The sequence below is a fragment of the Pan paniscus genome, chromosome 1 (genome assembly GCF_029289425.2).
Source record: "Pan paniscus chromosome 1, NHGRI_mPanPan1-v2.0_pri, whole genome shotgun sequence".
Lineage (NCBI taxonomy): Eukaryota > Metazoa > Chordata > Mammalia > Primates > Hominidae > Pan > Pan paniscus.
In genome coordinates this window covers 98369981-98397702 of record NC_073249.2, presented here as the reverse complement: position 1 = coordinate 98397702, position 27722 = coordinate 98369981, and the positions used below count along the sequence as shown (strand labels likewise).

Here is a 27722-nt window from a genome sequence, read left to right as displayed (position 1 = left end):
GGGGTCTTTCTCTGTTGCCCAGCCTGGAGTGCAGTGGCACGATCTCGGCTCACCACAACCTCTGCCTTCCAGGTTCAAGCAATTCTTGTGTCTCAGCCTCCCGAGCAGCTGGGAATACAGGCACACACCACCACGCCTGGCTAATTTTTGTATTTTTAGTATAGACGGGGTTTCACCATTATTGGTCAGGCTGGTCTTGGACTCCTGACCTCGTGATCCACCTGCCTCGGCCTCTCAAAGTGCTAGGATTACAGGCGTGAACCACCACGCCCAGCCAGTCCTTTGTCTATTTTTTAAAAAGGTTGTTTGGGAGTTTTTTTGTTGTTGAACTGTACAAATTCTTTATATATTCTGGATATTAACCCCTTATTAGATACATAATTTGCAAATATTTTCTCCCATTCTGTGGCTTCCCTTTTCACTGTTGATAACGTCCTGCACAAAAGTTTTAAATTTTGATATAATTTAATTTACCCATTTTTTCTTTTCTTGCGTATGCTTTTGGTGTCATATCCAAGAAATAGTAATCACTGTCAAATCCAGTATCATGAAGCTTTTTGTCCTATAATTTTTCTAAGAGTCTTATAGTTTTAGTTCATTTAGGTCTTTGATCCATTTTGAGTTAATTTTTGTATTTATTGTAAGGTAAGATCCAACTTCTTTTGGACATGGGTATCTAGTTTTCCCAACACCATGTTTTAAAGGTTTTTACTTTTTTTGAGACAGGGTGTCGTTCTGTTGCAGTGGCATGATCATGGCTCACTGCAGGCTCAACCTTCTGGGTTCAAGCCCAAGCCATCCTCTCACCTCAGACTTCGGAGTAGCGAGGACTGCAGACATACACCACCACGCCTGGCTAATCTTTTTTTTTTTTTTTTTTTTTGTAGAGATGGGATCTCACCATGTTGCCCAGGCTGGTCTCAAACTCCTAGGCTCAAGTGATCCTCCCGTCTTGGCCTCCCATAATGCTGGGATGAGGTGTGAGCCACTATACCTTGCGGTTTTTATTTTTAAATGGTTGAAATAAAAGAATAAAACTTTTCGACACATGAAAATTTTATGAAACTTAAATTTCAGAGTCCATAAATAGTTTTTAGTGGAGCACAGCCATGCTCATTCGTTTATGTATCTGTGGCTGCTTCCCCACCACAACAGCACAGTTAATAGCTGCAACAGAGGCTATATATTGTGCACAAAGCCTACAACTTTACTACTAGGCCCTTTACAGAAAACATTTGCCGACCCCTGCTCTAGACCACTGAAAACCCTCATGCTCATCATTCTCAACCTTCAGATCTCTCTACCAAATCCCAACTTTAAAACCTTGCTCAGAAATCCATCTCTTCCATGAAGTTATCTTTCATTATCTCACCCATCTTTAATCAATCAATTTCACTAATCTCCAAAGCACAATTACACACAGAATTTCTTGGAGCTGATTCAGTTACACTTTTTGTAAGTGGCTTTCTCCTTACTAAAGTTTCTGTAAGAACAAACTACAGCAGCTGTATTTTATTTTATTTTTCTATTTCTGAGTATAAAGCTCTGATACAACAAACACTTTATTAATGTTTTTGAATGACTGGCTGCTCAGAGTCTTTCAGGTTATTGTACCTTTCATTGAAGACTCAGGTCCGCTGGTTCTTTGAGAGCCATGAGCAGAGCTGTTGTTGGACACCACCACTGGCCCAGGACTCTGGCCCAGGGAAGGGATGGTGTTAAGGGTATTCACCAATTTGGCCACTTCATTGCTATTTTCGCCCGTAACACCAGGTCGCTTCACAGTGACAAAGCTGGCAATGCTCACTGCAGGTGGAGAGGGGAAGGAGGGAGCTACGGTGACCAAGTGATAATCATCTGTTCTCCACCCACCATCCCAACCTGGCTCTGCCATCTCCTCTTCCGAAGCCTTACCTAGCTTGGGATTCGTGGTCTGGTTTGACTGGCCTGGAGACTGAACAGCTAGTTGCCCCAGTGAGGTTGGCTGTGTGGCAGTGGGAGTGGTGGAAGTACTGGGAGTGGACTTGGTCTGCTGGGACTGGGACTGTGGGACGGTGCTTCGAATGGTAAGAGTGGCTGGGATGACGGTGGTGAAGGTGTTGGTGGTGGGCCTCACAGGCATTGTGGAGCCTGGCCTCACAGGGGTCATCTGGGAGAACACTTGTGGAACTCCAACTGTCGGCTTAACAAACTGGGTACCTGGGGCTTTAAAAGAGAGACAAAGTACCAGATCTTGGTCAGTGAGCTCACCTATAACACATTCTCCCTGCCTTTACTGGAAAGATTATTTCCCCAAACTGATGGATGATCATCAGAGGTTTCCAAGAGGAGTATAGATTCTAAAGACTAAGAAAGCACAAGGTGTCCATGTTGACAAAATAAATTAACCTGGGCAGCTTAAGAACATTAAGTTAAATAAGACTCCCATCAACTCCTCCTAAAACACCTTATCACACTGCCTTTTTAATTCTAAGAATACAATCAGTGGCTTGACCTCGGTACTGGAAGAAAAGAGTGGGAGGCAATATGGGTGTATATAGGCCAAATGGCAAACCTGGTCCTGAAAAAAGAAATCAGTCTTTCTCAGAGTACTAAAGGAGTCTTCCATCCTCTTCTATCAACTCAGAAGACAGACTATGCCATTCTACTAGGATGTCCCAAAGAGGAATGTCTCCTGGCTCAACTGTAGACAAGTCCACTGAGAAAAATAAAGAAATGCCAGGGTAAGCTGGTCAGACTTAAACCCCTATGGGCTACGAGAACAAAAAACAAAACCTTAGGAAGACAAGCTACAGAGGTACCCTTACAAATAGCTAAATTAAGATACTCTTTTTTGGTCTGAATTGTAGTAAACTTATACATGCTAAATAGAGCAATGGAAAATTCTAAGATTTTAAAAAAATTATCCTTCTCAGAATCTTAAAAAAAAAAAACTATCTAGCAAAATCTTAAAAAAAAATACTATCTAGTCATTGACAGTATTTATCCATAAAGGGAATGTCATTTGTTTATATCTAAAATCTATGCTATAAAATTAAAACAAAGTTTATAATCCCACCGTGCAAATGAGGAGATGTGTAGGGAGTGTAGAATTTATGAGTTTGCATTAATAACATAGTCTTAATAGCTGACTAAATACCAGTTACAGAAAAATGACTGTAAACTCTGTTTTACTACTTGATGAAGGGTGGTGAAAAGCTAAACAGAAATAAATAAAACCACCACCCTGGCCAAAGGTTAGAAGCAGATTTTTTAAAATTGGGCTTAAATCATTAATATTTTTATATTTTTAGATTTTCTTTAAATATACTTACTAAATGACTTAGGATATTTAGAACAATAAAAACAAATCTTCTGGATGCCGGTTTATTCCAAATGGATAGACATTTTTCCTTACCTGGAACTAGTGTAATTGGTCTAACCGTTTGGCCTTGCTGTACGTTCAGCACAATCCCAACCTGATTCATTGCATTTTGTACAGGCCGGACATTCCTTACAGGAAATCCCTGTATTAAAAAGCAAAATGATCTTTAACATGGAGACCAATTAACACTGACAAAGATTGCAGTATGACCTACATCCAAAAAAAAATTCCCATACTCTTACTTAATGGTTCTTTCTCTAGAATTAGAGGTTTCAAGTGACTGAGATGGAAAAATTTAGGAAATTCTGGCAAACTTTTGAGAGACAAAATATCAAAATTAGAGAACAAGCTTTGGTACACATGAGCAAAAATGAAAACCTATTTCCTGACTTAAGAGAGCATCGGCTTAAAAAAACCTCATCAACAGACTGGCTCCCTAAAGTGCTAAATGAACAGAAGTGGGGGTGGGGGGCAGGGGGAAGAGCAATGTTCACTGGAGTGATTCAACATACAAACAATCCTAAAAAATTGTTCCCAAAGTCTACTTCAAAGGCCATAAACCTTTGGCAAATTCATAAGAATTTACAACTCAGGAAGCCACAGGCAAAGAGAAGCATTTGCCTTTAGAATCCATATTCAGAATTAGGCTTTCAACTTCAATTCAACACATTATATATCAAATAAGTCAACTTGCTTGTCTCCCAAAGGTCTCCATGAACTCCACCAATTACATACATACATCTCCAAAAGTTAACTAATTCATCCCATGTGAAGAGGAGCAGTCCACGCAAAGGGTGAAAAGCCTCAAGAGCCAAGCGTTAAGGCTTCCTAATTCAAGTTTTCCCACTAATTTCTGCCTAGACTTTAATCAAATCACTTAATAAACTTCTAAGGGGTTTAAAGAAGATATTACCCAGCCATGCTATGCTGGGCTTTCCACAGTTGGCATCAAATTACAGAACAGTAAAAGAGAAAGCCAGGTCAAAAGACAAGACTTAGAACCACTTCTAATGACGCCAAAGACCCTAAGTCAGAGTTTTCAGAGGTTTATAGTCTTTCTCTCCTCTAGCAACCTTGGAATTCAGAGTCCTACTCACCTGCGTAGTGATAAATATTGGTTGTGAGGCCACAGGGGAACTAGTCACATGATTGGCATTCTGCATGACCTGAACAGGCCTCAATACTGGTTGAGTAACCATTGTGCCCAGACCTGGGGCTGGATTCTGGGTCAGGATGAGTGGCTGTCCACCTTGCTGGACCAAAGGATTGCCAGCTAAAGGGTAAAGGAAGAAAAAAAAAAAAGGAATGTTAGAAACAATGTTAAACCCACATTTTACTTTATTTTATTTTATTTTATTTTATTTGATACAGGGTCTCACTCTGTCACCCAGGCTGGAGCACAGTGGCACAGTCACGGCTCACTGCAGCCTCAAGTTCCTGGGCTCAGGCGATTCTTCCACCTCAGCCTCCCAAGTACAAATCCACATTTTATTAGAAACAGAAATGGTGTCCTATATGCCAAAATATCCAAGACTGCCACTCATCTCAGGTTTAATGTGACCAAACTCACCAAAAATTTAAGTTTCACCGAAATCTACAACTAACAGAAAAACAGACGGGTAGGGGAGGTTCACTAACACTTCACCCATATGTCTTCACTGGGGATGAAAGACATTAGAATTCTATGTGGCTAGCACCCTGACTCTCATGATTTAAGTGACCACACATAATCTCCCCCATCAAATCAGCAGAACAAAATATGTTAGGTCTTTTTCCATATTTTAACTAGGTAAAACCTATTTTATTAGAAGATAATTTGTTAGCTAATCCCCCTTAATTTTTTAAAAAGAATATTCATCAACAAACATTAATTCAGCAAGTACACAGAATCTAAGGAATGGTTTCTCTTCCTAGTGAGTTAAATCTGAGAAATGCAAGATTCTTTAAGCAACCACTGGGAACCCAGAGACTGACAGGCTACCTACCGTAGCCCTCTCTTTATGTCATCAGGGGTGATAAACAGAAGACCTGGACAAAAACTAACCCACACCAAGTAAAAATGACATGATTTCAGAAGATAATGATTCATTCATGAATAAATATTAATAAACTGGGCTATTATTGAAATATCTTAAATTCTTTTCATTTGTGAAAAATTTAATAAATATTTTTAAGTCCCCTATTTCATGACATTTGGTGAAAAAACCAATACTAAGTTTCCTGATTTACAAAGTATACTCAAAACCAGATAGAAAATTTCAGAGAGCCAATATACCTAAGCCAAAGAGTCAAGCAGGCCAGGCATGGTGGCTCACACCTCTAATCCCAGTACTTTGGGAGGCCAAGGCAGGCACATCACTTGAGGCCAGGAGCTCAAGACCAGCCTGGCCAACACAGCAAAACGCTGTCTCTACTAAAAATACAAAAATTAGCCAGGCATGGTGGCGCATACCTGTAATTCCAGCTACTTGGGAAGCTGAGGCAGGAGAATTGCTTGAACCAGGGAGGCGGAGGTGGCAGTGAGCCAACATTGTGCCACTGCACTCCAGCCTGGGCGACAGAGCAAGGCTCTGTCTCAAAACAACAACAACAGCAACAACAACAAGAAACAAAAAACCAAAGAGTCAAGCAAAATATGGCCTCAACTTTTTACCCAAAATCACCAGAATGGGATGGGCCCCTCTGAAATGTATGTTCCACTTGGCAGGTTATATCACCACAGTTAACTACAAAGCTAGACCACCAAAGGAATAGGTATGTAGGTGGCTACTAATGGGCCAACAGTGGCTTATCTCATACTCTCTCAGAAACTGAGAGCTCATCAGTAGACTAGACCCTCAGTTACTGAGCCAGAAGACCAGTGATTGTAGAGGCAGATAGATAAATAAAACAGAAAATTCCAGCAAGTTCTATCCATGTTAAACTATACTGGCAATTTATCTATGGTGGGTTTTTTAAATTTTTAAATGTTTTATTATGGAGAAGTTAAAACATACATAAAAAGGGAACGCTATAGTGAACCCCTATGCAACGACCACCCTGCTTCAATAATTATCAATGTATGGCAAGTCTTATTTCATCTATACCTTCTACATACTTACTAGTTCCCATATCACTTTAAAACAAGTTCTAGATCATATCATCTATAAGTATTTCAAAATATACCTTCTACATAAGAACTTCAAAAAAAGATAAAAGAATCATACCAACATAACTCCTGAACATTATAATAATTATTCAATATCAAATACCCAGTCAAAATTCAAATTTACTTGTATTTTTTAAGTAATTTGTCTGAATCCAGTTACAAAATGTTTGCAAAGTGCAACTGATGAACTAACTCAAGTCTTTTAATCTATAGGTTCCCCAACCATCTCTTTCTATCCTTTTGAAATTTATGGTTGAAAAATATTGACTAAGCAAAAGTCTATATTTTTTAGTCATTATTTTAACTGCTAGGACAAAAGAAAATAAATTATCTCTTATTTATCCTAATTCTAAAAATTCTTAAGATAATTACTAGCTCAACATCCCAATTAAATACAAGAAGGGAAAGATGGAGGCTTTTTGCATTTATGTGAAATCAGTCAGCATTAGCAAGTCTCTTAAAGACAGACCAGGTTTCCATGAAAGCCGTAAATACCATTATAAAGAATTTTAACAGCATTTTCTGCAAATATTTTCTCTTATATCAGGGTCAAGTTTAAATTTTGGTGGATTGTTAGAATTTTTCCAAAAAGGCTGGGCAAGGTGGCTCATGCCTGTAATCCCAGCATTTTGGGAGGCTGAGGTGGGTGGATCACCTGAAGTCAGGAGTTTGAGATCAGCCTGACCAACACGGAGAAACCCCGTCTCTACTAAAAATAACAAAACTAGCCAGGCGTAGTGGCGCATGCCTGTAATCCCAGCTACTCGGGAGGCTGAGGCAAGAGAATTGCTTGAACCCAGGAGGCAGAGGTTGCGTTGAGCCGAGATCGCGCCACTGCACTCCAGTCTGAGCAATAAGCGAAATTCCGTCTCAAAAAAAAAAAAAAAAAAGAATTTTCCCAAAAATATGGTACAATCAAAAAGTGGTTTTCTAAGACCAGATTAGATTCACAATGCAATGGAAAGCAAAAGCCAGACTATGGAAAGTCATACTGGGTAAATTATACTTACTTATTTAGAAGCATTTTAATGATTTCTGCAATCTTTGCTCAAAGGAATTCTGACAATTCAAGTGTCTTACAAGGTTCTATTTCCAGAGGATGAAACAGGCAATCACAATTCTGGTGCTTTAAAAAAAAAGCCTTTAAAAGGATTATCCAACCTAGAGCAGTGGTGTGCACCCGTAGTCCCAGCTATTTGAGAGGCTGAAGCAGGTGGATCACTTGAGCCTAGGAGTTTGAGTCCAGCCTGGACAACACAGTGAGACCCCCATCTCAAAAACAAAACAAGGCCAGGCGTGGTGGCTTACACCTATAATGTCAGCACTTTGGGAGGCCGAGGCAGGCAGATCACTTGAGGTCAAGAGTTTGAGACCAGCCTGGCCATCATGGTGAAACCCCCATCTCTACTAAAAATACAAAAGTTAGCTGGGCATGGTGGCATATGCCTGTAATCCCAGCTACCTGAGTGACTGAGGCATGACAATTGCTTGAACCCAGGTGGGGTCTTCAGTGAGCCAAGATTGTGCCACTGCACTCCAGTCTGGGCAACAGTGTGAGTCTCAGTCTCAAAAATAAAAAATGAAAAATAGCCAGGCATGGTGGTGTGTGCCTGTAGTCCCAGCTACTTGGGGGGCCGAGGTGGGAGGATCGTTTGAGCCTGGGAGGTGGAGGGTGCAGTGAGCCAGCTGTGTTCGTGCCACTACTGCACTCCAGCCTGGGTGACAAAGTGAGACCCCATCTTGAACAAAACAAAGAAAACCTAAGAAACAAATGAAATAAAACAATCCACCTCAGTGACAATTAATTCCATGAGTTTTCTTCTATACTTAAGACGTCATATGGTATCAAGCACATTATTTTTTGAGACAGAGTCTTGCTCTGTCACCAGGCTGGAGTGCAATGGCGCAATCTTGGCTCACTGCAACCTCTGCCTCCTGGGTTCAAGTGATTCCCCTGCCTCAGCCTCCCAAGTAGCTGGGACTACAGGCACATGCCACCATGCCCAGCTCATTTTTTTGTATTTTAGTAGAGACGGGGTTTTACCATGTTGGCCAGGATGGTCTTGATCTCCTGACCTTGTGATCTGCCCACCTTGCACATAAATCAAAGAATTATGCAACTAACTTTCTCCCTCTAAGTTTGCTCTCTCTTGATTTTTTTCCTTCATTCTTTTTTTTTTTCACAAGGAGTTTTGCTCTGTCACCCAGGCTGGAATGGCGTGACCTCAGCTCACTGCAACCTCTGCCTCCTAGGTTCAAGTGGTTCTTCTGCTCAGCCTCCCAAGTAGCTAGGAATACAGATGCCCACCACCATGCCCAGCTAATTTTTGTAGTTTTTAACAGAGACAGGGTTTCACTATTTGGCCATGCTAGTCTCAAACTTCTGACCTCAGGCGATCTGCCCGCCTCAGCCTCCCAAAGTGCTAGGATTACAGGCGTGAGCCACTGCGCCCAGCCTTCCTTCATTCTTTTAAGTTTACTTCCATACCCTTAAAGCCCAGAAATAGAGGGCTAAATACAATAGGAACTGAAAACCATAATTAGTTATACTGTAAGAAATTTATAACATTAAATTCACATCATTCACAGCTCAGAATTAAGCAATAGTTTATTTCACCTCATAATGTTTCTTTCCTGTGCAAACATAAGATGAGTCAGAACTACAGGAATAATTTTAAAATACTGAGTAGTAAATTCTAAAGAACATCAAACAGAATAGTAAAAATATTCCAAAATTTTATTCCTGATACTTTCCTTTTTTTTGAGATGGAGTCTTGCTCTGTTGCCCAAGTTGGAGTGCAGTAGCGTGATCTCAGCTCACTGCAACCTCCACCTCTCAGGTTCAAGCGATTCTCCTGCCTCAGCCTCCCAAGTAGCTGGGACTACAGGTAAATGCCACCACACTCGCCTAATTTTTTTGTATTTTTAGTAGAGATGGGGTTTCACCATGTTGGTCAGGCTGGTCTTGAACTCCTGACCTCAAATGTTCTGCTCACCTCGGCCTCCCAAAGTGCTGGGATTACAGGTGTGAGCCACACACCTGGCCTTGATACTTTCTTAAAAACAAAACACACACAAAAAACCAAACCCAGCTTTGAGATATAATCCACATACTGCCCATTTAAAATACACAATTCAGTGATTTTTTTTTATATTCCCAAGGCTGTGCAACCATCATCATCATTATTTAGTTCCAGAACATTTTCTTTTCTTTTTTTTTTTTTTTTGAGATGGAGTTTCGCTCTTGTTGCCCAGGCTGGAGTGCAGTGGCGCGATCTCGGCTCACTGTAACCTCCGCCTCCCAGGTTCAAGCAATTCTCCTGCTTCAGCCTCCCGAGTAGCTGGGATTACAGGCACATGCCACCATGCCCGGCTAGTTTTTTATATTTTTAGTAGAAAAGGGGTTTCACTATGTTAGCCAGGCTGGTCTCGAACTCCTGACCTCAGGTGATCCGCCTGCCTTGGCTTCCCAAAGTGCTAGGATTACAGGCGTGAGCCACCGCGCCTGGCCTAGATCCAGAACATATTCATCGCCCTCAAAAGAAACCTCATTTCCCCTAGCAATTATTCCCCATTCTTTTCTCTTCCCAGCCCCTGGCAACCACGAATCTAATTTCTCTCTCTGTGGACTTGCCTATTCAAGACATTTCATATAGATGGAATCATATAATATGTGACCTTTTGTGTCTGGCTTCTTTCTTTTTTCTTTCTTTTTTTTTGAGACAGAGTTTTCCTCTTGTTGCCCAGGCTGGAGTGCAGTGGTGCGATCTCGGCTCACAGCAACCTCCGCCTCCCGAGTGCAAATGATTCTCCTGCCTCAGCCTCCCTAATAGCTGGGATTGCAGGCATGCACCACCACACCTGGCTAATTTTGTATGTCTGGCTTCTTTCTCAGCATTATGTTTTCAAGGTTCATCTATGTTATAGAATGTATCAGTATTTCATTCCTTTTTATGGGCAAATAATATTCCATTGTGTACATATATTACATTTTGTTTATCCATCAATTTATGGACACAGGTTGTTTTTACTTTTAGCTATAACAAATGATACTGCTATGAACATTAGTGCACAAGTTTTTATGTGAACATACATTTTCCATTCTCTTGGGTATACAGCTAGGAGTAGAACTGCTGGGTCATATGGTAACTCTATGTTTAACTTTTCGAGGGCCAGGTGAGGTGGCTCATGTCTGTAATCTCAGCACTTTGGTAGGCCAAGACAGGCAGATTACTTGAGGTCAGGAGTTTGAGACCAGCCTGGCCAACATAGTGACACACTGTCTCTGCTAAAAATACAAAAGTTAGCCGGGTGTGGTGGCAGGCACCTGCAGTCCCAGCTACTCGGGAGACTGAGGTACGAGAATCATTTGAACTTGGGAGGCAGAGGCTGCAGTGAGCCGAGATTGCGCCACTGTACTCCAGCCTGGGCAACAAAGCAGGCTGGAGTGCAGACTCCGTCTCCAAAAAAAAAAAAAAAGTAATACATGCCACAAACACCTTCCAGTTTGTGGTTTGTCTTCTCCGTGTGTGTGTTTTTTTTAAATCACATCTTTAATGTAGTTCTATTTATCAATTTTACCCTTTATGGTTAGCTCTGTTTTTGTATTTGGTTTAGGAAATCTTTCCCTCTTCTGAGACCACAAATTTTTTTTTAATTTTAAATTTCTAAACTTTTTAAAGTACACTAAGTGAAACAATACTGAATTGTTTAAAAATTATTCTCATTTGCTGGTGGGGAGCAGTGGCTCATGCCTGTAATCCCAGAACTTTGAGAAGCCGTGGTGGGTGGATCACTTGAGGTCAGGAAATTGAGACCAGCCTGGCCAACATGGTGAAACCCCATCTCTACTAAAAATACAGAAATTAGCCGAGCATGGCAGCGCATGCCTGTAATCCCAGCTACTAGGGTGGGTGAGGCATGAGAATTGCTTGAACCAGGGAGACAGAGGTTGCAGTGAGCCGAGACTGCGCCACTGCACTCCAGCCTGGGTGATGGAGTAAGACTCTGTCTCAAAAAAACAAACGTTATTCTCATTTGCTATGTTACTAATGTAGTAAGCAGATAATATATCAATACAATTAAACTGAAGGCTTAAAGGGAAACTGGGTTGTATGAGGCAATATTTCTCATTCACTTTATTCTGAAGCCATATCCTTAAAGTTGGACTAGCATTTCAAGAGTTCCTAGGCTGGGCGTGGTAGCTCATGCCTGTAATCCCAGCACTTTGGGAGGCCGAGGTGGGCAAATCACCTGAGGTCAGGAGTTCGAGACCAGCCTGGTCAACACTGTGAAACTCCATCTCTACAAAAATCACAAAAAACTTAGCCAGGCATGGTGGTGCATGCCTGTAATCCCAGCTACTCAGGAGGCTGAGGCAAGAGAATTACTTGAACCCGGGAAGTGGAGGTTGCAGTGGGCCAAGATCACACCACTGCACTCCAGCCTGAGTGACAGAGGGAGACTCCATCTCAAAAAAAACAAAAAAGAAAAAACAAGAGTATCTGATGAAAAAAAGTTACAGAACTGTATGTATTTTTTATATAGATATATAAAGTAAAATAAATTAGACAATTGCAATTAATTTATGCTTATCTATGGATGAATTTTTTTTTGGAATACACAAGACTGTGGTTACTTACCAGTCTATACCCACTGTCTTCTTTTTTTCATGAACATGGGTTATGGGTTAACATTTTAATTTAAATATTAGAGGCTTTTGAAGTAAATAAAGTCAATTTATATTTTTTAGAAAAAATTAGTACACTGGCCATAGGCAGGCTCAAGAATCAAGGGTACATTCAAGGAGTCAAGGAGACTAGGTCATCTCAGCATGTCACAAGATGCTCAGCTGGCCTGGCATGGTGGCTCACTCACGCCTGTAATCCCAGCACTTTGGGAGGCCAAGGAGGGAGGATTGCTTGAGCTTGGGAGTTTGAGACCAGCCTGGGCAACATGGTGAAACCCTGTCTCTACAAAAATTATAAAAGTTAGCCAGGCATGGTGGCATGTGCCTGTAGTCCTAGCTACTTGCAGGGCTGAGATGGGAGGATTGCTGAGCCACAGAGGTTGAGGCTGCAGTGAGCTGTGTTCACGCCACTGCACTCCAGCGTGGGTGACAAAGTGAGATCCCGTCTCGGGGAAAAAAAAAAAAAGAAGATGCACAGCCATCTCAGTATGGGCCTTGGAACCCTGGGATCAAAGAAAAGGTTAGGTAAGCTGGTTGCTAACAGAACTTTAACAGTTTGAGAGACACATAGGACTAGTCCTGTGGTAGTGGGTTATCAGAACTTATAAACATTAGTGTCACTAAAGTTGGTATACAACTCCCCCACTGCTAAATTTGACTGGCTTAAAAAAAAAAAGAAATACACAGGAAAGCAATATAATACAGTGGAAATCCCGAAAGCTTTGAAGTCCAGAAAATTCAAATACAGTTTAGTCACTTAGCAACTATTATTACTTATAACAAAAGCAAATTATTTAGACTCTCTAGGCCTCAGTTTCCACATCTGTAAAATAATAGAAATCTTTACATAAATGGTTCCCCATCTTTATACATACAAGGGATCCCATTTATAAGTTTTTTAGAAGTCTAAAGATTCCCCATAAAATCATCATATTTTCAGTACCCAAATACTGAAAACCTTTGGAAATCATGGAGGTTTTAAAGTTTGATAATACCTAAAGTTGGCAACAATGCGGGGAAAGAGCTACTGGCGGGCACTTATTTAGAGCAACCTATTAGGACAACTTGACAACGTCTATCAAATTATAAACACCTGATCCAGCAAATCTCACCTCTAAGACTTTATATTGCAAATACGTTTTACACAGTAGGCAAGGACACATGCCTGAAAACATTCACTACAGCATCATTTGTAATCACAAAGGATGGGGACCCTAATAAATGTTCAACAATGGGGAATGCATATATAAATGGTTATATTCCCAAACTAAAAACCATACTCTCTTCTATCAGCAATATAAACTGACACAACATTTCTAGATGGCCAATCCAGGAACAATACTGATCACAATTCTTAAAAACTGTGATGACCTTTGAGCCAACAATTTGTTTCAGAAATATATTTGCAGAACTAATTAACAATGCGAGAAAAGATACAGAGATAGGAATGTTCACTGAAGCTCTTAAAAATAGCAATATACCCTCTTACAACCCATTGTTAATAAGTTAATCAAATAATGGGAAATACAGTCAGTCATCAAAAATGTTATAGATGACTATTAAGATATTCACTATTAAGGGGAAAAGGCAGGCAGAGTAATGTACAACTTGTATAATCTTTTTTTGTCAAATGAAAATCACCACATATAACATATAGATGTATATAAAAATAAATATATGTACAGAATAAAAGTAACCATCAGTTATCTTCAGGTGGTGGGATTATGGTTAAACATTTTTTTGTTCCTTTTTTTTTTTTCACTTTATAGTTTTTCTACAATGCATATATTATTTTTGTAGTACTAAAGCTGTTTTAGTTTTAAAGGAAATAAAATAATTAAAAAATAAAGTCCCTCGCAGCGATGCAATGACTCTATGAAAGTGCCTACTTCAGTTATGAATCTTGAGACATAACTGGTCAACAACTCATCTTAGGAGTGTAGAAATAGACATCAGAAATTAAATAGAAACCAATACTATATAGCCTTTCTATTAAAAAAAAATAAAATAAAATACACTAAAAACATTAGTCTTTCACCATTTCTTTCATGTAGACAACAACCCTATCCTATCTTCCATACTCAGGAACCAATAAACAAATGAATCTGCCAGAGAAAATACAGAACTGCCCTGGGAAAATTCTTACCAAACTAATGGAATTTTTCTCATTAAAGAAACAAAAACAACCAACCAACCAAACAAAAAAATCTTAACAGGAATTTTGGGTTGACATTTTCTCTCCGAGAAATTATCAATAGCAAGAATCTACTGCTCTCTCACTTGAAACACCAGTACCGAGTCAGCACTAACTTAGAAGGAATAGCACCATCTACAGAAATCACTTCCGTATCAGAGAATCATTACTAAATTCATTTTCCAACTAGTAGAACCACATCTGTACCTAACTAAACAGTATGGCTGTCCCTGAGACCTTTTTTATTCTTTCACCCCTCTAGCCCAGGATTATTATTTCCCAATAATCCCACTTACCATTGTTGTTGGCAATTAGTGTGACAAGAGTCTTCTTTGTACTGTCGCTGTTCTGTGCCCCGCTGCTACTAACGGTGGTGGATGTAGAGAGGTGCCCAGCAACAGAAGCATGGGCAGCGATGGGCACTGGAGCCGAGACTGGCTGCTGGCTCACAGAAACTGTGGGGAAGGGGAGGCATAGTCACTTGGAGACAGGGACAGATGACACTAAAGGATACTGCTCTAATCTTCCCTTTCCATCTTATTGTGGGTCTCTATAGCCAAAAAGTTTCCTGTTTCATAAATCCAACTGTTCATGTGATTTCTCCTCCTACTTAACCCTTAGTCCACCATTTAAACACAATCCCTTCTTCGTCTCACATCTCCTGGTTAATTAAGTTACATCACGGAGCCCACTGAACTGGGATTTTAATCTTTGCTTACATAGCACTAGCAAACCTCTAGGACTCAAAGGTTTATTATTACCACTAGTGGTATTCATAATCATGCATATTAAGCCATCCAAAAGACCCTGAACTGTGCCCTATTTCAGCCCAAACCAATGCCATCTTCAGGTCTCAAGACAGGAAAGATAAAAATATAGAGCAACTGGTACAATTTAGGGGAGCAAAAGAACTACCACCCATTTTCTGAATTCAGGGCAATCTAGAATTTGACCCAGCAGTATCACCTTTATGAAAGAAAAGCTAACAAGCCTAAATTTGTAAACTGTCCATGAAGGCAGACACAAGGCAATTTCTACTCCACTCACAAAGGAAACCAAGTTCAAGTAAAACAAAATAAAACAAAAAAAACAAGACTATGGGAACCTATTTTTGACTGGGTACATAAATGAGCACTGACACACACACGCCACCACTTTGAATTCTTGTTCATACATCTTTTAGTAAGAAGACTGCTAGATATTTGATAAATACTGGTTAATCCAACCTTCCAATGTTTTCGATGAATTAAATATATAGTTTCTAGCTATATGGATGAGGAAACTGAGGTTTTCACAGATTAGAGCATAGGAAAAAAGGCAGCACCAGTGAGTGCCACAATGAGGTCTCCCTGGATTCTTCAAGTCCTTTTCCATCTCACACTTTGTTAACCAAAATACCATTCAATTTAATTAATTTAAACCATCTAAGATCAGAAGAGCTTTTGTTACCTGTGGTAGTTTTATCCACTGAATTATAATCTTCAACTACAGAGTCCTCAATGACATCACTGATTTTCTGCCATGGCTCCAACTCCTCCTCCTCACATTCCATGAACAGGTCGGTGTCCGCCATGCTATAAGAAAAACATTCAAATAAGATATGGGCCTAAGAATAGGAGATATTGCTTTATACCAAATATGAAATCAGAACTTTGACTCCATTGGTAACCTACCTCCCTTGGACTCCTTTATCATATCCTCTAGCCTTCCTCCATTTCCAAGGGTTCAGAATTACAACTTCTATTATTGAATATTAGAATCCATTCCACAGCAAATTATTTAATAATTAGGGTTACAGGCCGGGCATGGTGGCTTCTGCCTGTAATCCCAACATTTTGGGAAGCCGAGGGAGGTGGATCACCTGAGGTTGGGAGTTAGAGAACCAGACTGGCCAACATGGCAAAACCCTGTCTTTACTCAAAATACAAAAATTAGCCAGGCGTGGCGGTGCACGCCTGTAATTCCAGCTACTTGGGAGGCTGAGGCACGAGAATCGTTTGAATCCAGGAGGCAGAGTTTGCAGGGGGTCAAGATCACAACACTGCACTCCAGCCTGGGGGACAGAGTGAGACTCTGTCTCAAAAAAAAAAAAAAAAAAAATTAGGATTATAAAAGTTTAGGCCAGGCACAGTGGCTTATGCTTGTAATCCCGGCATTTTGGTAGGCTGAAGTGGGTGGATCACGAGGTCAGGAGTTCAAGACCAGCCTGGCCAACATGGTGAAACCCCATCTCTACTAAAAACACAACAATTAGCCGGGCACGCTGGCAGGCGCCTGTAATCCCAGCTACTTGGGAGGCTGAGGCAGGAGAATTGCTTGAACCCCGGGCAGCAGAGGTTGCAGTGAGCCAAGATTGCACCACTGCACTCCAGCCTGGGCAATAGAGACTCCGTCTCAAAAACAACAACAACAACAAAAAGTTTAATGTGTAATACCCAGGGCCAGGGTTAGGATGAGGACAGTGAGGTGAGTCAAGCGAGTGCAGGATCGGATTCAGTCTTTATTTAAAATAGATATTCTGTTCATTATGGATTGTTCTGCATTAATATTGATCTTTTAAAATGATGCATTAAAATGCATTTATTATGATTACTGAACCTCTCTGTAATCCTTTAAATTTTGCATCTAAGATGAGAACCTTACTTGTCATACTCTAGTCCCAGTCCTACTACTACCTTGTACGTCTAGTCTAGGAAATCCTGGAGGCCATTCCACTGTGATTTCGGAGACAACCCTTAATTTGAAAACACTGCCTAAATTACATGTCCCTTTAAAAAATTAAAGTCTGAGCCGGGTGCAGTGGCTCACGCCTGTAATCCCAGCACTTTGGGAGGCTGAGGTGGGCGGATCACCTGAGGTCGGATCACCTGAGATCGGGAGTTCGAGATCAGCCTGACCAACATGGAGAAAACCCATCTCTACTAAAAACACAAAATTAGCCGGGCGTGGTGGTGCATGCCTGTAATCCCGGCTACTCGGGAGGCTGAGGCTGGAGAATCGCTTGAACATGGGAGTGGAGGTTGCAATGAGCCACAATTCCCGCCACTGCACTCCAGCCTGGGCAACAACAGAGAAAGTCCATCTCAAAAAAAATAAAAATAAATAAAAACAAATAAATAAAGTCTGTATCTCTGCATTGCAAACAAAGAGTTAATGCTATTCTGCCCTCCAATAACAGTTTACTAAGGGTCAGTTTCTCTGTGTTGGAACGGGAGTACTATTACTGCTCAATGTTCAAACAAAGCCTTTACTGTAAGGCTCTAAGTGTCCTTAGTGTCTTAGTAATTCTGCTGCTACATCCATAAGCGAAAACCAAAACCAAACAACCAACCTAACCATTCTGTTTATTGAGTATTTAGTTAGGGCTATACATCCTGACAGTAGCAGTTTGCAAGATGCCCAACAGATGGCATCTTGCCCCAGTGAGTCAGCTATAGCCAGGGGCACTCTGGGTTTTAATGGGTAAAGTGCTTAACTGGATTCTAACTGGTCTTTAATCTTCTATTTTGATTATTTCTGTCTTTCTAAACCAAAGCCACAAAGGGGGTGAGGAAAGAAAAAGATCTAAGGGATCAACTTACTTAAATTCTCTTATTTTCAGGCTTAATTATGTGAAGACAATACTAGCCAGAAACTGAATTAAAAAGAAATCAAATCCATATCACAGGTATTCTTTGAGACAAAGACAACACATGCCTTTGTTTTCCAGTCTAATTCCACTACAAAATACATTTTCAAAAACTTTTTCCTTAAATACTTAATTTTATTCCATTGTTCTTTGCTGTATAACTTTCTGAGAGCTTAGTCAACAGATAATTAATGCGCAAATATCCAACACCCAGCAGAATAAATATAAACTGTGGATAATAACCTCTGCCGATGGTTTTCAAGGACCTACTTTTGTCCTGACCACTTACAAGCAAACTCTCCACACATATGAAAACTTTGATTTGGAATATGAAGAGCTATCAGAATACAAATTGTGGTTTTCAATGTCATGCCTGTGGTTATTTTAATAGCATATCCAAAAGGGTGTTCTTTTATCTTAAGTATTTACAATACCTTAAGAGTTTCAGTTCTTTATTTTATAAAGCAATGAATTTTAATAAGAATATTGAAATTTCTTCCATTTGACCTTCTGAGAGAAATGGAAAGAACTCCAGCTTGGGTAGCACAGCAAGACTCCATCTCTACAAAATTTTTTAAAAAATTAGCCAGGCGTGCAGCACACACCAGTGGTCCCAGCTACCAGGGAGGATGAGGTGGGAGGATTGAGGATCGCCTGAGCCCAGGAGTTCGAGGTTACAGTGAGCTCGAGGTTACAGTAACTGCAGTGGTGCCACTGCACTCCAGCCTGAGCTGGAGAGCTGGAGAGCAATACCCCATCCCTACAAAATAAAATAAAAAACAAATGGAAATAACCGAAAAGGGTAGATCTGAAAAGATGGCAAAGAAAAATGTTTATGTCCTAACTACTTGTTAATCAAGTGAGAAAAATATCTCTTCTCCTTAGGTATGAGTACTGCCAAGATATCCAATGTAAATTAAAAGACTCAAAATGAAAAGAAAATCGAACTTGGCTGGACACAGTGGCTCACATCTGTAATCTCAACACTTTGGGATGCTGAGAAGGGTGGATCATTTGAGGTCAGGAGTTCCAGACCAGCCTGGCCAACATGGTGAAACCCCACCTCTACTAAAAATACAAAAATTAGCCGGACATGGTGGCACACGCCCGTAATCCCAGTTACTCAGGAAGCTGAGGCAGGAGAATCGCTTGAACCCAGGAGGCAGAGGTTGCAGTGAGCCAAGATCACGCCACTGCACTCCAGCCTGGGCAACAGAAGCCAGACTCTGTCTCAAAAAAAAAAAAAAAAAGAAAGAAAGAAAAAAAAGAAAATCCAACTTATGGGGAAATATTTTTCATTTTTTTTTAACAACATAGAAGATGGAGTTAGCTAATAAGGTTTGTCAACTCAGAAAATATTAGGTCTGCTGACTGAACATATTTCACAGACTTATACACAAAGCATCTCTGAAAGACACTGAAGCCAAATTTTTCAAAACTGTCCTTGATTCTGACCTACACTCTGCTATCTCAGGATGTGATCAATTCCTTTCACTTTCAGCATCTATAACTCAGGGTCTAAAACATGATACAACAGAGATATATCAACCTAATATAAATATTCAGCAAACCAAAAATAGAAAATTCAAATTTAGATCCTTCTTGTAGTTTTCTAGCTATCAAAAGGAAATCTTATACTAACATAATAAAATGCAGTATTTAATATTTCTACCAAGATTCTCAAGAAACACCACCATTCTCTGTGGTCTTTCAAGTGATCCATGGCATACAGTCTCCTTTCAACTTTTTTTTTTTTTTTTAGCCCCGATCATGGCAAGGGCAGCCTTTCAACTATTTTTGAACAAAGAAGACAGGAATTACTAAATATGCAGTGTTAACATGTATATCCAGATTCTGAAAATGTGCCCTCCTCAAAAAAAAAAATAGATCTTCCCAAACTATCGTTCCACACATTTAACCTCCTTCCATACCAAATCTTTCTCATAAGGAAAAAAAAAAAAAAAAAAAAAAACAACGAATTTTATTCCCTCTTCTCTAATTTCTTGCTATGAAGGATTGGATACTTATCACACTAAAAAAATTATGCTGAAATGTAATCCTTAAGGGGCATTTTAATTTCTCATTTTTTATTTCAAAACTGCCAAACAGAAATGCGAATTTCAGATATTTAAAGCCAGCCCATAGTGAATACAGTGCTACATCAAGAGGAAAACGGCCGGGCGCGGTGGCTCACGCCTGTAATCCCAACACTTTGGGAGGCCGAGGCGGGGGATCACCTGAGGTTGAGAGTTCGAGACTAGCCCGGCTAACATAGTGAAACCCCATCTCTACTAAAAATACAAAAATTAGCCAGGTGTGGTGGCACACGCCTGTAATCCCAGCTACTCAGGAAGCTGAGGCAGGAGAATCGCTTGAACCTGAGAGGTGGAGGTCGCAGTGAGCTGAGATCGTGCCACTGCACTCTAGCCTGGGCGATAGAGCAAGACTCCATCTCAAAAAAAAAAAAAAAAAAAAAAAAAAAAAAAAAAAAAAAAAAGGAAAACTTGGATGGGCAGTAAATTTGGGAATCATACTGCAACAAGTGAACAGGCAAATTTTCATACGAGTCTCTGAATCAAAATTGTAGTGGTTCCTTTTCTGCTAATTTTAATGATACAAATTTTAATTGAATAAAATAGTTAGACATGTATTCGTCGCTCAGTTTCAAAAATTATCAACTCAAAATGGATTCCTTCATTTATGCCCCCACTTCCCTGTATTATATTGAAACAAATCTCTAAAACATCATATTCATAAATATTTTGGTATGTAGGTCTAAAAGATAAGGACTTTAAAAGACTATAGTTTAAAAAAATTGTATGGCTGGGCGCGGTGGCTCAAGCCTGTAATCCTAGCACTTCGGGAGGCTAAGGCGGGCGGATCACATGAGGTGAGGAGTTTGAGACCAACCTGGCCAACACGGTGAAACCCTGTCTCTACTAAAAATACAAAAATTAGCCAGGTGTGTAATTCCAGCTACTCAGGAGGCTGAGACAGGAGAATTGCTTGAACCCAGGAGGCGGAGGTTGCAGTGAACCGAGATTGTGCCACTGCACTCCAGCTTGGACAACAGAGCAAGACTCCATCTTAAAAACAAAAAAATTGTATTACCATTACATGCCTAAAAAATTGATAATCCCTTAATATGAAATATCTAGTCATCATCCCAATTTCTTTTTTCTCTTCTTTTTTTGTGAGATGTGGTCTCATCCAGGCTGGAGTACAATGGCACAATCTCAGCTCACTGCAACCTCCACCTCCCAGGCTCAAGAAATCCTCCCACCTCAACCTCTTGAGTAACTCTTGGGACAAAGAGCTAACTAACTCTTGGGATAACCAAGAGCCACCATGTCTGGCTAATTTTTTTTTTTTTTTTTTTTGGTAGAGAGGGGGTCTTACCATGTTTCCCAGGCTGGTCTCAAACTCCTGGACTCAAGCAACACACCTGCCTCAGATTCCCAAAGTGCTGGGATTATAGGTATGAGCCACTGTGCCCAGCTTTTGATGTGTTTTGATCCATGCAGTTATCTTTACAGATACTCAATGTGCCCTATTTTGGCCAGTGGGAACGTCTTCAGTTGGCTGCTGAGTCCTTCTGACACAACCCTAGCATCGTTTGATAAAATCTTTGCTGATAGTCAAGATGTTTCAGCTTATCTCATATATTTCCTGCCCCAGACCTAGAACCAACCATTTCTTCAAGGAATGATACTGGTGGGGAATGAGTTTCCAAGACCACAATAAAAGGCTAGGGTCCTTCTTGCTCATTTTAAATAAAAAATTACCTCCATATGAATCCCCAAGTATTAGCTATCTTCAACTTTGCTCTTACGTCATCTGACAGAAAAATTCCACATCCACAAATATATTTCTTAGAAACCTAAAAAAAAACTTTCTCCTGAAATTTTTACTTGAAATGTTTGTCTTATATATTTATTAAACCACTCATTACTTCCCCTCTTATCCTATCCTGACTGTAGGTATTCCCCTAACAAAATACCTAGATCATTAAGATAATTTATATGTAGTTAAGAAATTTTGGCCAGGTGTGGTGGCTCACATCTGCAATCCTAGCACTTCGGGAGGCTGAGGTGAGAGGATTACCTGAGTTCAGGAGTTCGAGACCAGCTTGTGCAACATAGAGAGACCTCATCTCTATTAAAATTTTTTAAAAATTATTTTAAAAAGATAAATTTTAAGAAAAATATAATCAAACAATCAAAGGTTAACAAAGAGGACACATTTAGTTTAATCAAGCCTTTTAGCAAGTAACTTTTCCAGACTATCTTTTCTTTGCCTGTAATCCCACCACTTCAGGAGGCTGAGGTGGGAGAACTGCTTGAGCCCTAATTCTTTGAGCCCAGAGGTTCGAGACCAGCCTGGGCAACTTGGTGAAATCTCATCTCTATAAAAAGTAGAAAAATTAGCAGAGTGTTGGTGGCATGCACATCTGTAGTCCCAGCTACTCAACAGGCTGAGGTGGGAGAATCTCTTAAGTCCAGGAGGTGGAGGCTGAAGTGAGCTGTGATCGAGCCACTGCACTCCAACCTGGGCAACAGAGCAAGACCCTGTTCTCAAAAACAAACAAACAAACAAACACGCAAACAAACAAAACTATCTTTCCTTGAACACAAGATATAGACAGATCATGTCAAACATTTCAAACAAAATTCTCAACTATTCCTAAGCTAGTAAGGATCTTTTTCAAGCAAATGCATGAGGGGGTGGTGGCAGAGGTGGAAAACAGAGATTTAGATACAGCAGAAAGCGTACACCTTTACTTTCAAAACAAGAGCTCATTTCGAACCTTCAATTAAATTCCCAATAGTGCTAAAATATTTCATCATATTCCAGTGTTCTCCAACATATATCAGGCACCGCCCAAGCTATACACTACATCTGCAGAAGGGATTCATTCAACACCTGTACCTAGCTTACATCAAGGGAACCCTAGTTCATAAAAGGCATAAATAAATAATTAAGGAATCTTCATAAGTGACAGTGAATTTTATCAGAGGTCACGTTTGCCCCCCAGAGGGCATGTGGCAATGTCTAGAGACATTTTTGGTAGTCACAATCAGGGTGGGGGTGAGGAGAGGTGTTACTGACCTATCTAGTGGGTAGTGGCCAGGAGTGCTACAAAACATCCTACAATGCATAGGATAGCCTGGAGATTATCCGACCCTAAATGTCAATAGTGCGAAGACTGAAAATCACTGATCAAACTGAATACATGTTCTGAAAACGAGGGCAATTAAAAAAAAATCATCCCACATTCTATACATAAAGAACTATCATTTCTTTTTAAAAATATTTGTCCTCTCAGGCCAGGCACAGTGGCTCACGCCTGTAATCCCAGCACTTTGGGAGGCCGAGGTGGGCGGATCACGAGGTCAGGAGATCAAGACCATCCTGGCTAACACGGTGAAACCCCGTCTCTATTAAAAATACAAAAAATTAGCCAGGCTTGGTGTCGGCTGCCTGTAATCCCAGCTACTCGGGAGGCTGGGGCAGGAGAATGGCATGAATCTGGGAGATGCAGCTTGCAGACTGCACCACTGCACTCCAGCCTGGGAGACAGTGCGAGACTCCGTCTCGAAAACTCTGCAACAGAGCAGAACAAGGTTCTTATGAATTATTCAAATGGTTATATCTTGTATGTTAAAATTTTTTTTATAAAACCCATATATACCTAGTCTGTTTCATCCTATAATCACCTACCTGTGAAACTTGAATTTTTTTTTTTTTTTTTTTGAGACGGAGTATTGCTCTGTCGCCCAGGCTGCAGCGCAGAGGCACGATCTCGGCTCACTGCAACCTCCACCTACCGGGTACAAGTAATTCTCCTGTTTCAGTCTCCCAAGTAGCTGGGACTACAGGTGCCCACCACCACGGCCGGCTAGTTTTTGTATTTTTAGTAGAGATGGGTTTTCACCATATTGGCCAGGCTGGTCTTGAACTCCAGACCTCAGGTGATCCACCTGCCTTGGCCTCCCCAAAGTGCTGGGATTACAAGTATGAGCCGCAGCACCCAGCCAGGAACTTGATTTTATCTTCATATTCATCTGACAACTTTTAGGTCACAGGGTCTTTGTCGCCTGGGCTGTAGCGCAGTGGCGCGATCTCAACTCACTGCAGCCTCGACCCCTTGGGCTCAAGCAATCCTCCCGTCTCAGCCTCCCAAGTAGCTGGGACTACAGGCATGTGCTACTATGCCTGGTTAATTTTTGTATTTTCTATAAAGCTAGAGTTTTGCCATATTGCCCAGGCTGGTCTTGAACTTCAGGACTCAAGTGATCTGCTTGCCTTGGTCTCCCAAAGTGCTGGGTTTTACAGGCATGAGCAGTCGTGCCCAGCCTCCCCAGTTCTAAATTTTTTCTAGTTGTGGCCCCTTTACAATTCCTCTACAGGTTACTTTTGCTACATATAAACTCTTCTAGCTTCTTCAACTTCCAAATCATTTTTGCAGAGAGCAATGCCTCAAAGTGACAAAATGGAAACCTATTTCTATGTTCTTCCTCAAAAATCTTATTTATGGTTGAACTTAAAAGTTACAGTAGCTCTGTATCTCAAAAGCCAAAGGTTATGATCGTAATATGTTTAAATAGAAAAACATTAGCCAGGCCCGGTGCAGTGGCTCACGCCTGTAATCCCAGCACTTTGGGAGGCCGAGGTGGGTGGATCACTTGAGGTCAGGAGTTCGAAACCAGCCTGGCCATGACCATGACCAGAGATGTGGTGAAACCCCGTCTCTACTAAAAAAACAAAATACAAAAATTAGCCAGGTGTGGTGGCACACGCCTGTAATCCCAGCTATTCAGGAGGCTGAGGCAGGAGACTGCCTCAAAGGGAAAGAAAAAAGAAAAACATTAACCAATAAACTATTGACTAATAATTCACATTAGTTATCAGCTATTTTGTCTATGGCATTTTTTTGCAAACAAATACACAAGAAAAGCCAAAAACAATGTATGAAGTATTACTGACAATAATATTTAACCTGAATCAAACCAATTATTTATTTTTTTTATTTTTTTTAAATTTTTTGAGATGGAGTTTCACTCTTGTTGCCCAGGGTGGAGCCCAATGGCGCGATCTCAGCTCACTGCAACCTTCACCTCCTGGGTGCAAGCGATTCTCTTGCTTCAGCCTCTCAAGGAGCTGTAATTACAGGGGTGCGTTACCATGCCTGGTTAATTTTGTACTTTTAGTAGAGATGGGGTTTCACCATGTTAGTCAGGCTGGTCTTCAACTCCTGACCTCAGGTGATCCACCCGCCTCAGTCTCCCAAAGTGCTGGGATTACAGGGGTGAGGCACCGCGCCTGGCCCAAATCCATTATTTAAACGTAACTTTGCGTTTACAAGAAATACAGCAATAAAAGAACAAATTAAGTATCACCACAAAGAAATAATGAGATAAATCCAGAAGGTGGGACATTCTAGAAGGAAATAATCAAATGCAGAATATGGAACATTCTATAAAATTAATAGAGTCTCTTTAAAAATGTCAATGTTCAGCTGGACGCGGTGGCTCACGCCTGTAATCCCAGCACTTCGGGAGGCCAAGGCAGGTGGATCACCTCAGATCAGGAGTTCGAGACCAGCCTGACCAATATGATGAAACCCAGTCTCTGCTAAAAATACAAAAATTAGCCGGGCGTGGTGGTGGGCACCTGTAATCCCAGCTACTCGGGAGGCTGAGACAGGAGAATTGCTTGAACCCGGGAGGTGGAGGTTGCAGTGAGCCGAGACGGTGCAATTGCACTCCAGCCTGGGCAACAAGAGCAAGACTCCGTCTCAAAAAAAAAAAAAAAAAAGTCAATGTTGGCCGGGCATGGTGGCAGGCCAAGGTGGTAGGATTGCTTAAGGTCAGGAGTTCAAGACCAATCTGGGAAACAGAACTGATCCCTCTAAAAAATTTTTAAACAGAAAGGATAATCATATTATATTCATGTAGGAGAATGTATTTATTCCTAGGAAATGCACAAAATATTTAATAGAAATATCTTGAAAGTGACTTTCAAGGGGTTAAGCAAATACATAGATATTTGGTTTTTTTTTTGAGACAGGGTGTCATTCTATCCCCCAGGCTGGAGTGCAGTGGCACAATCACGGCTTATTGCAGCCTCAACCTCCTGGGCTCAGGTGATCCTCCTGCCTCAGCCTCCCAAGTAGTTGTCACTACAGGCGGGCTATTTTGATATTTTCTTATAGATACTAGTATGCCAACTTTCAAAAAATATTTGGCATGGGCCAAAACATTAAAAATCATCCTGTCACCAGGCGCAGTGGCTCACGCCTGTAATCCCAGCACTTTGGGAGGCCAATGCAGGCGGATCACAAGGACAGGAGTTCGAGACCAGCCTGGCCAACACAGTGAAACCCCGTCTCTACTAAAAATACAAAAATTAGCCATGCGTGGTGGCTGGTGCCTGTAGTCCCAGCTACTCGGAAGGCTGAGGCAGGATAATCGCTTGAATTCGGGAGGCAGAGGTTGCAGTGAGCCAAGATTGTGCCACTGCACTCTAGTCTAGGCAACAGAGCGAGACTCTGTCTTAAAAAAAAAAACGTAATTCTGTCTAGGTGGTGGATAGTTTAAGTGTTCCTTGTAGAATTCTTTCACCCTTTTCTTTTTTCTTCTTTTTGTGATGGAGTCTCGCTCAGTTGCCCAGGCTGGAGTGATCTTGGCTCACTGCAACCTCCGCCTCCCAGGTTCAAGTGATTTTCCCGCCTCAGCCTCCTGAGTAGCTGGGATTACATGCATGCGCCACAATGCCCAGCTAATTTTTGTATTTTTAGTAGAGACAGGTTTCACCATGTTGGTCAGGCTGGTCTTGAACTCCTGACCTTGTGATCCGCCCATCTTGGCCTCCCAAAGTGCTTCGGTTACAGATGCGAGCCACTGCGCCCAGCCTCTTTCTCCCTTTTCGCATGCGTGAAATTTTCTTAATAAAAACTGAGGTGGGGTAGGAGGGAGTGGAACTACCTACTCATATCTTAGCTGTGATATTCTGTACTGCTACATTCTGCCTATCTCTTTGGTATTTACTAAATAACTGGTAGCCTTGTTGGTTGAATTTCTTGATTTATTCCCAGGACCAATTTTCATGTAGCTTGTATATATACATTCCTCTTTTATTTTTATGCATCCATTTTCACTTAATATACATTTCTTAAGACATAGCAAAATAGTTAAATAAGAAGTAACAAATTAAGGTGGATTATGTAGGCTACCAAGGAGGTACATTCCTTTCTTCCATTAATCCATTATTTGACATCTTGGTAACCTAGGTGGTTTCTCTATTTTGTAGTAATTGTAACATGATTTTTTTGTGCACTCAATAGGTTTTACTTAACACTGCAGGCTCACACAGAACTATTAGCAATACTCAGTCTCTTGTCTCATCCTTCAATCCATAATATGGGAGTACCAGATAAATACTCTCCTGGAGGGAAGGGGATTATTTCTTAAATGCTGGCGAATATGGTAGTCTATACTAAGGCCCTATATGATCAGCTAGTCAATAAAAGCCTATATAATTGTAAAGGCAAGATAAAAACAGGCCTTTTAAAACAATGTACTATTTAAAAGCAGCAAAAAGAATCCTGCAGATACACCTGTATACTTTTAAGGTATTTAATGGGCAGCAAATGTTGCCTATCTTCATGTCAAAGAAAATGAGAAAAAGATCTGTTTT

The 27722-nt window shown here is 40.7% G+C and overlaps 1 protein-coding gene across 9 annotated transcripts in view; it reads right to left on the bottom strand.

Moving 5' to 3' along the window:
• The window catches only part of POGZ (pogo transposable element derived with ZNF domain), a 69916-nt gene that overhangs the window by 23273 nt on the left and 18921 nt on the right, over positions 1-27722 (bottom strand). For 3 of the 9 annotated variants that reach the window (XM_008970393.6, XM_055101318.2, XM_063605365.1), the window contains 5 exons: positions 15845-15969; positions 4462-4637; positions 3398-3506; positions 1915-2205; positions 1615-1833 (listed from right to left, as the gene is read on the bottom strand). In XM_008970393.6, coding sequence (XP_008968641.3) covers positions 1615-1833; positions 1915-2205; positions 3398-3506; positions 4462-4637; positions 15845-15968 — 919 coding nt within the window. In that variant the 5' untranslated portion in view covers position 15969. Of the gene's footprint in view, positions 1-1614; positions 1834-1914; positions 2206-3397; positions 3507-4461; positions 4638-14691; positions 14851-15844; positions 15970-16068; positions 20901-20933; positions 27657-27722 lie in introns of those variants that run through there. The other 6 variants (XM_003817249.6, XM_055101311.2, XM_008970391.5 and 3 more) reach the window with 4 other exon arrangements.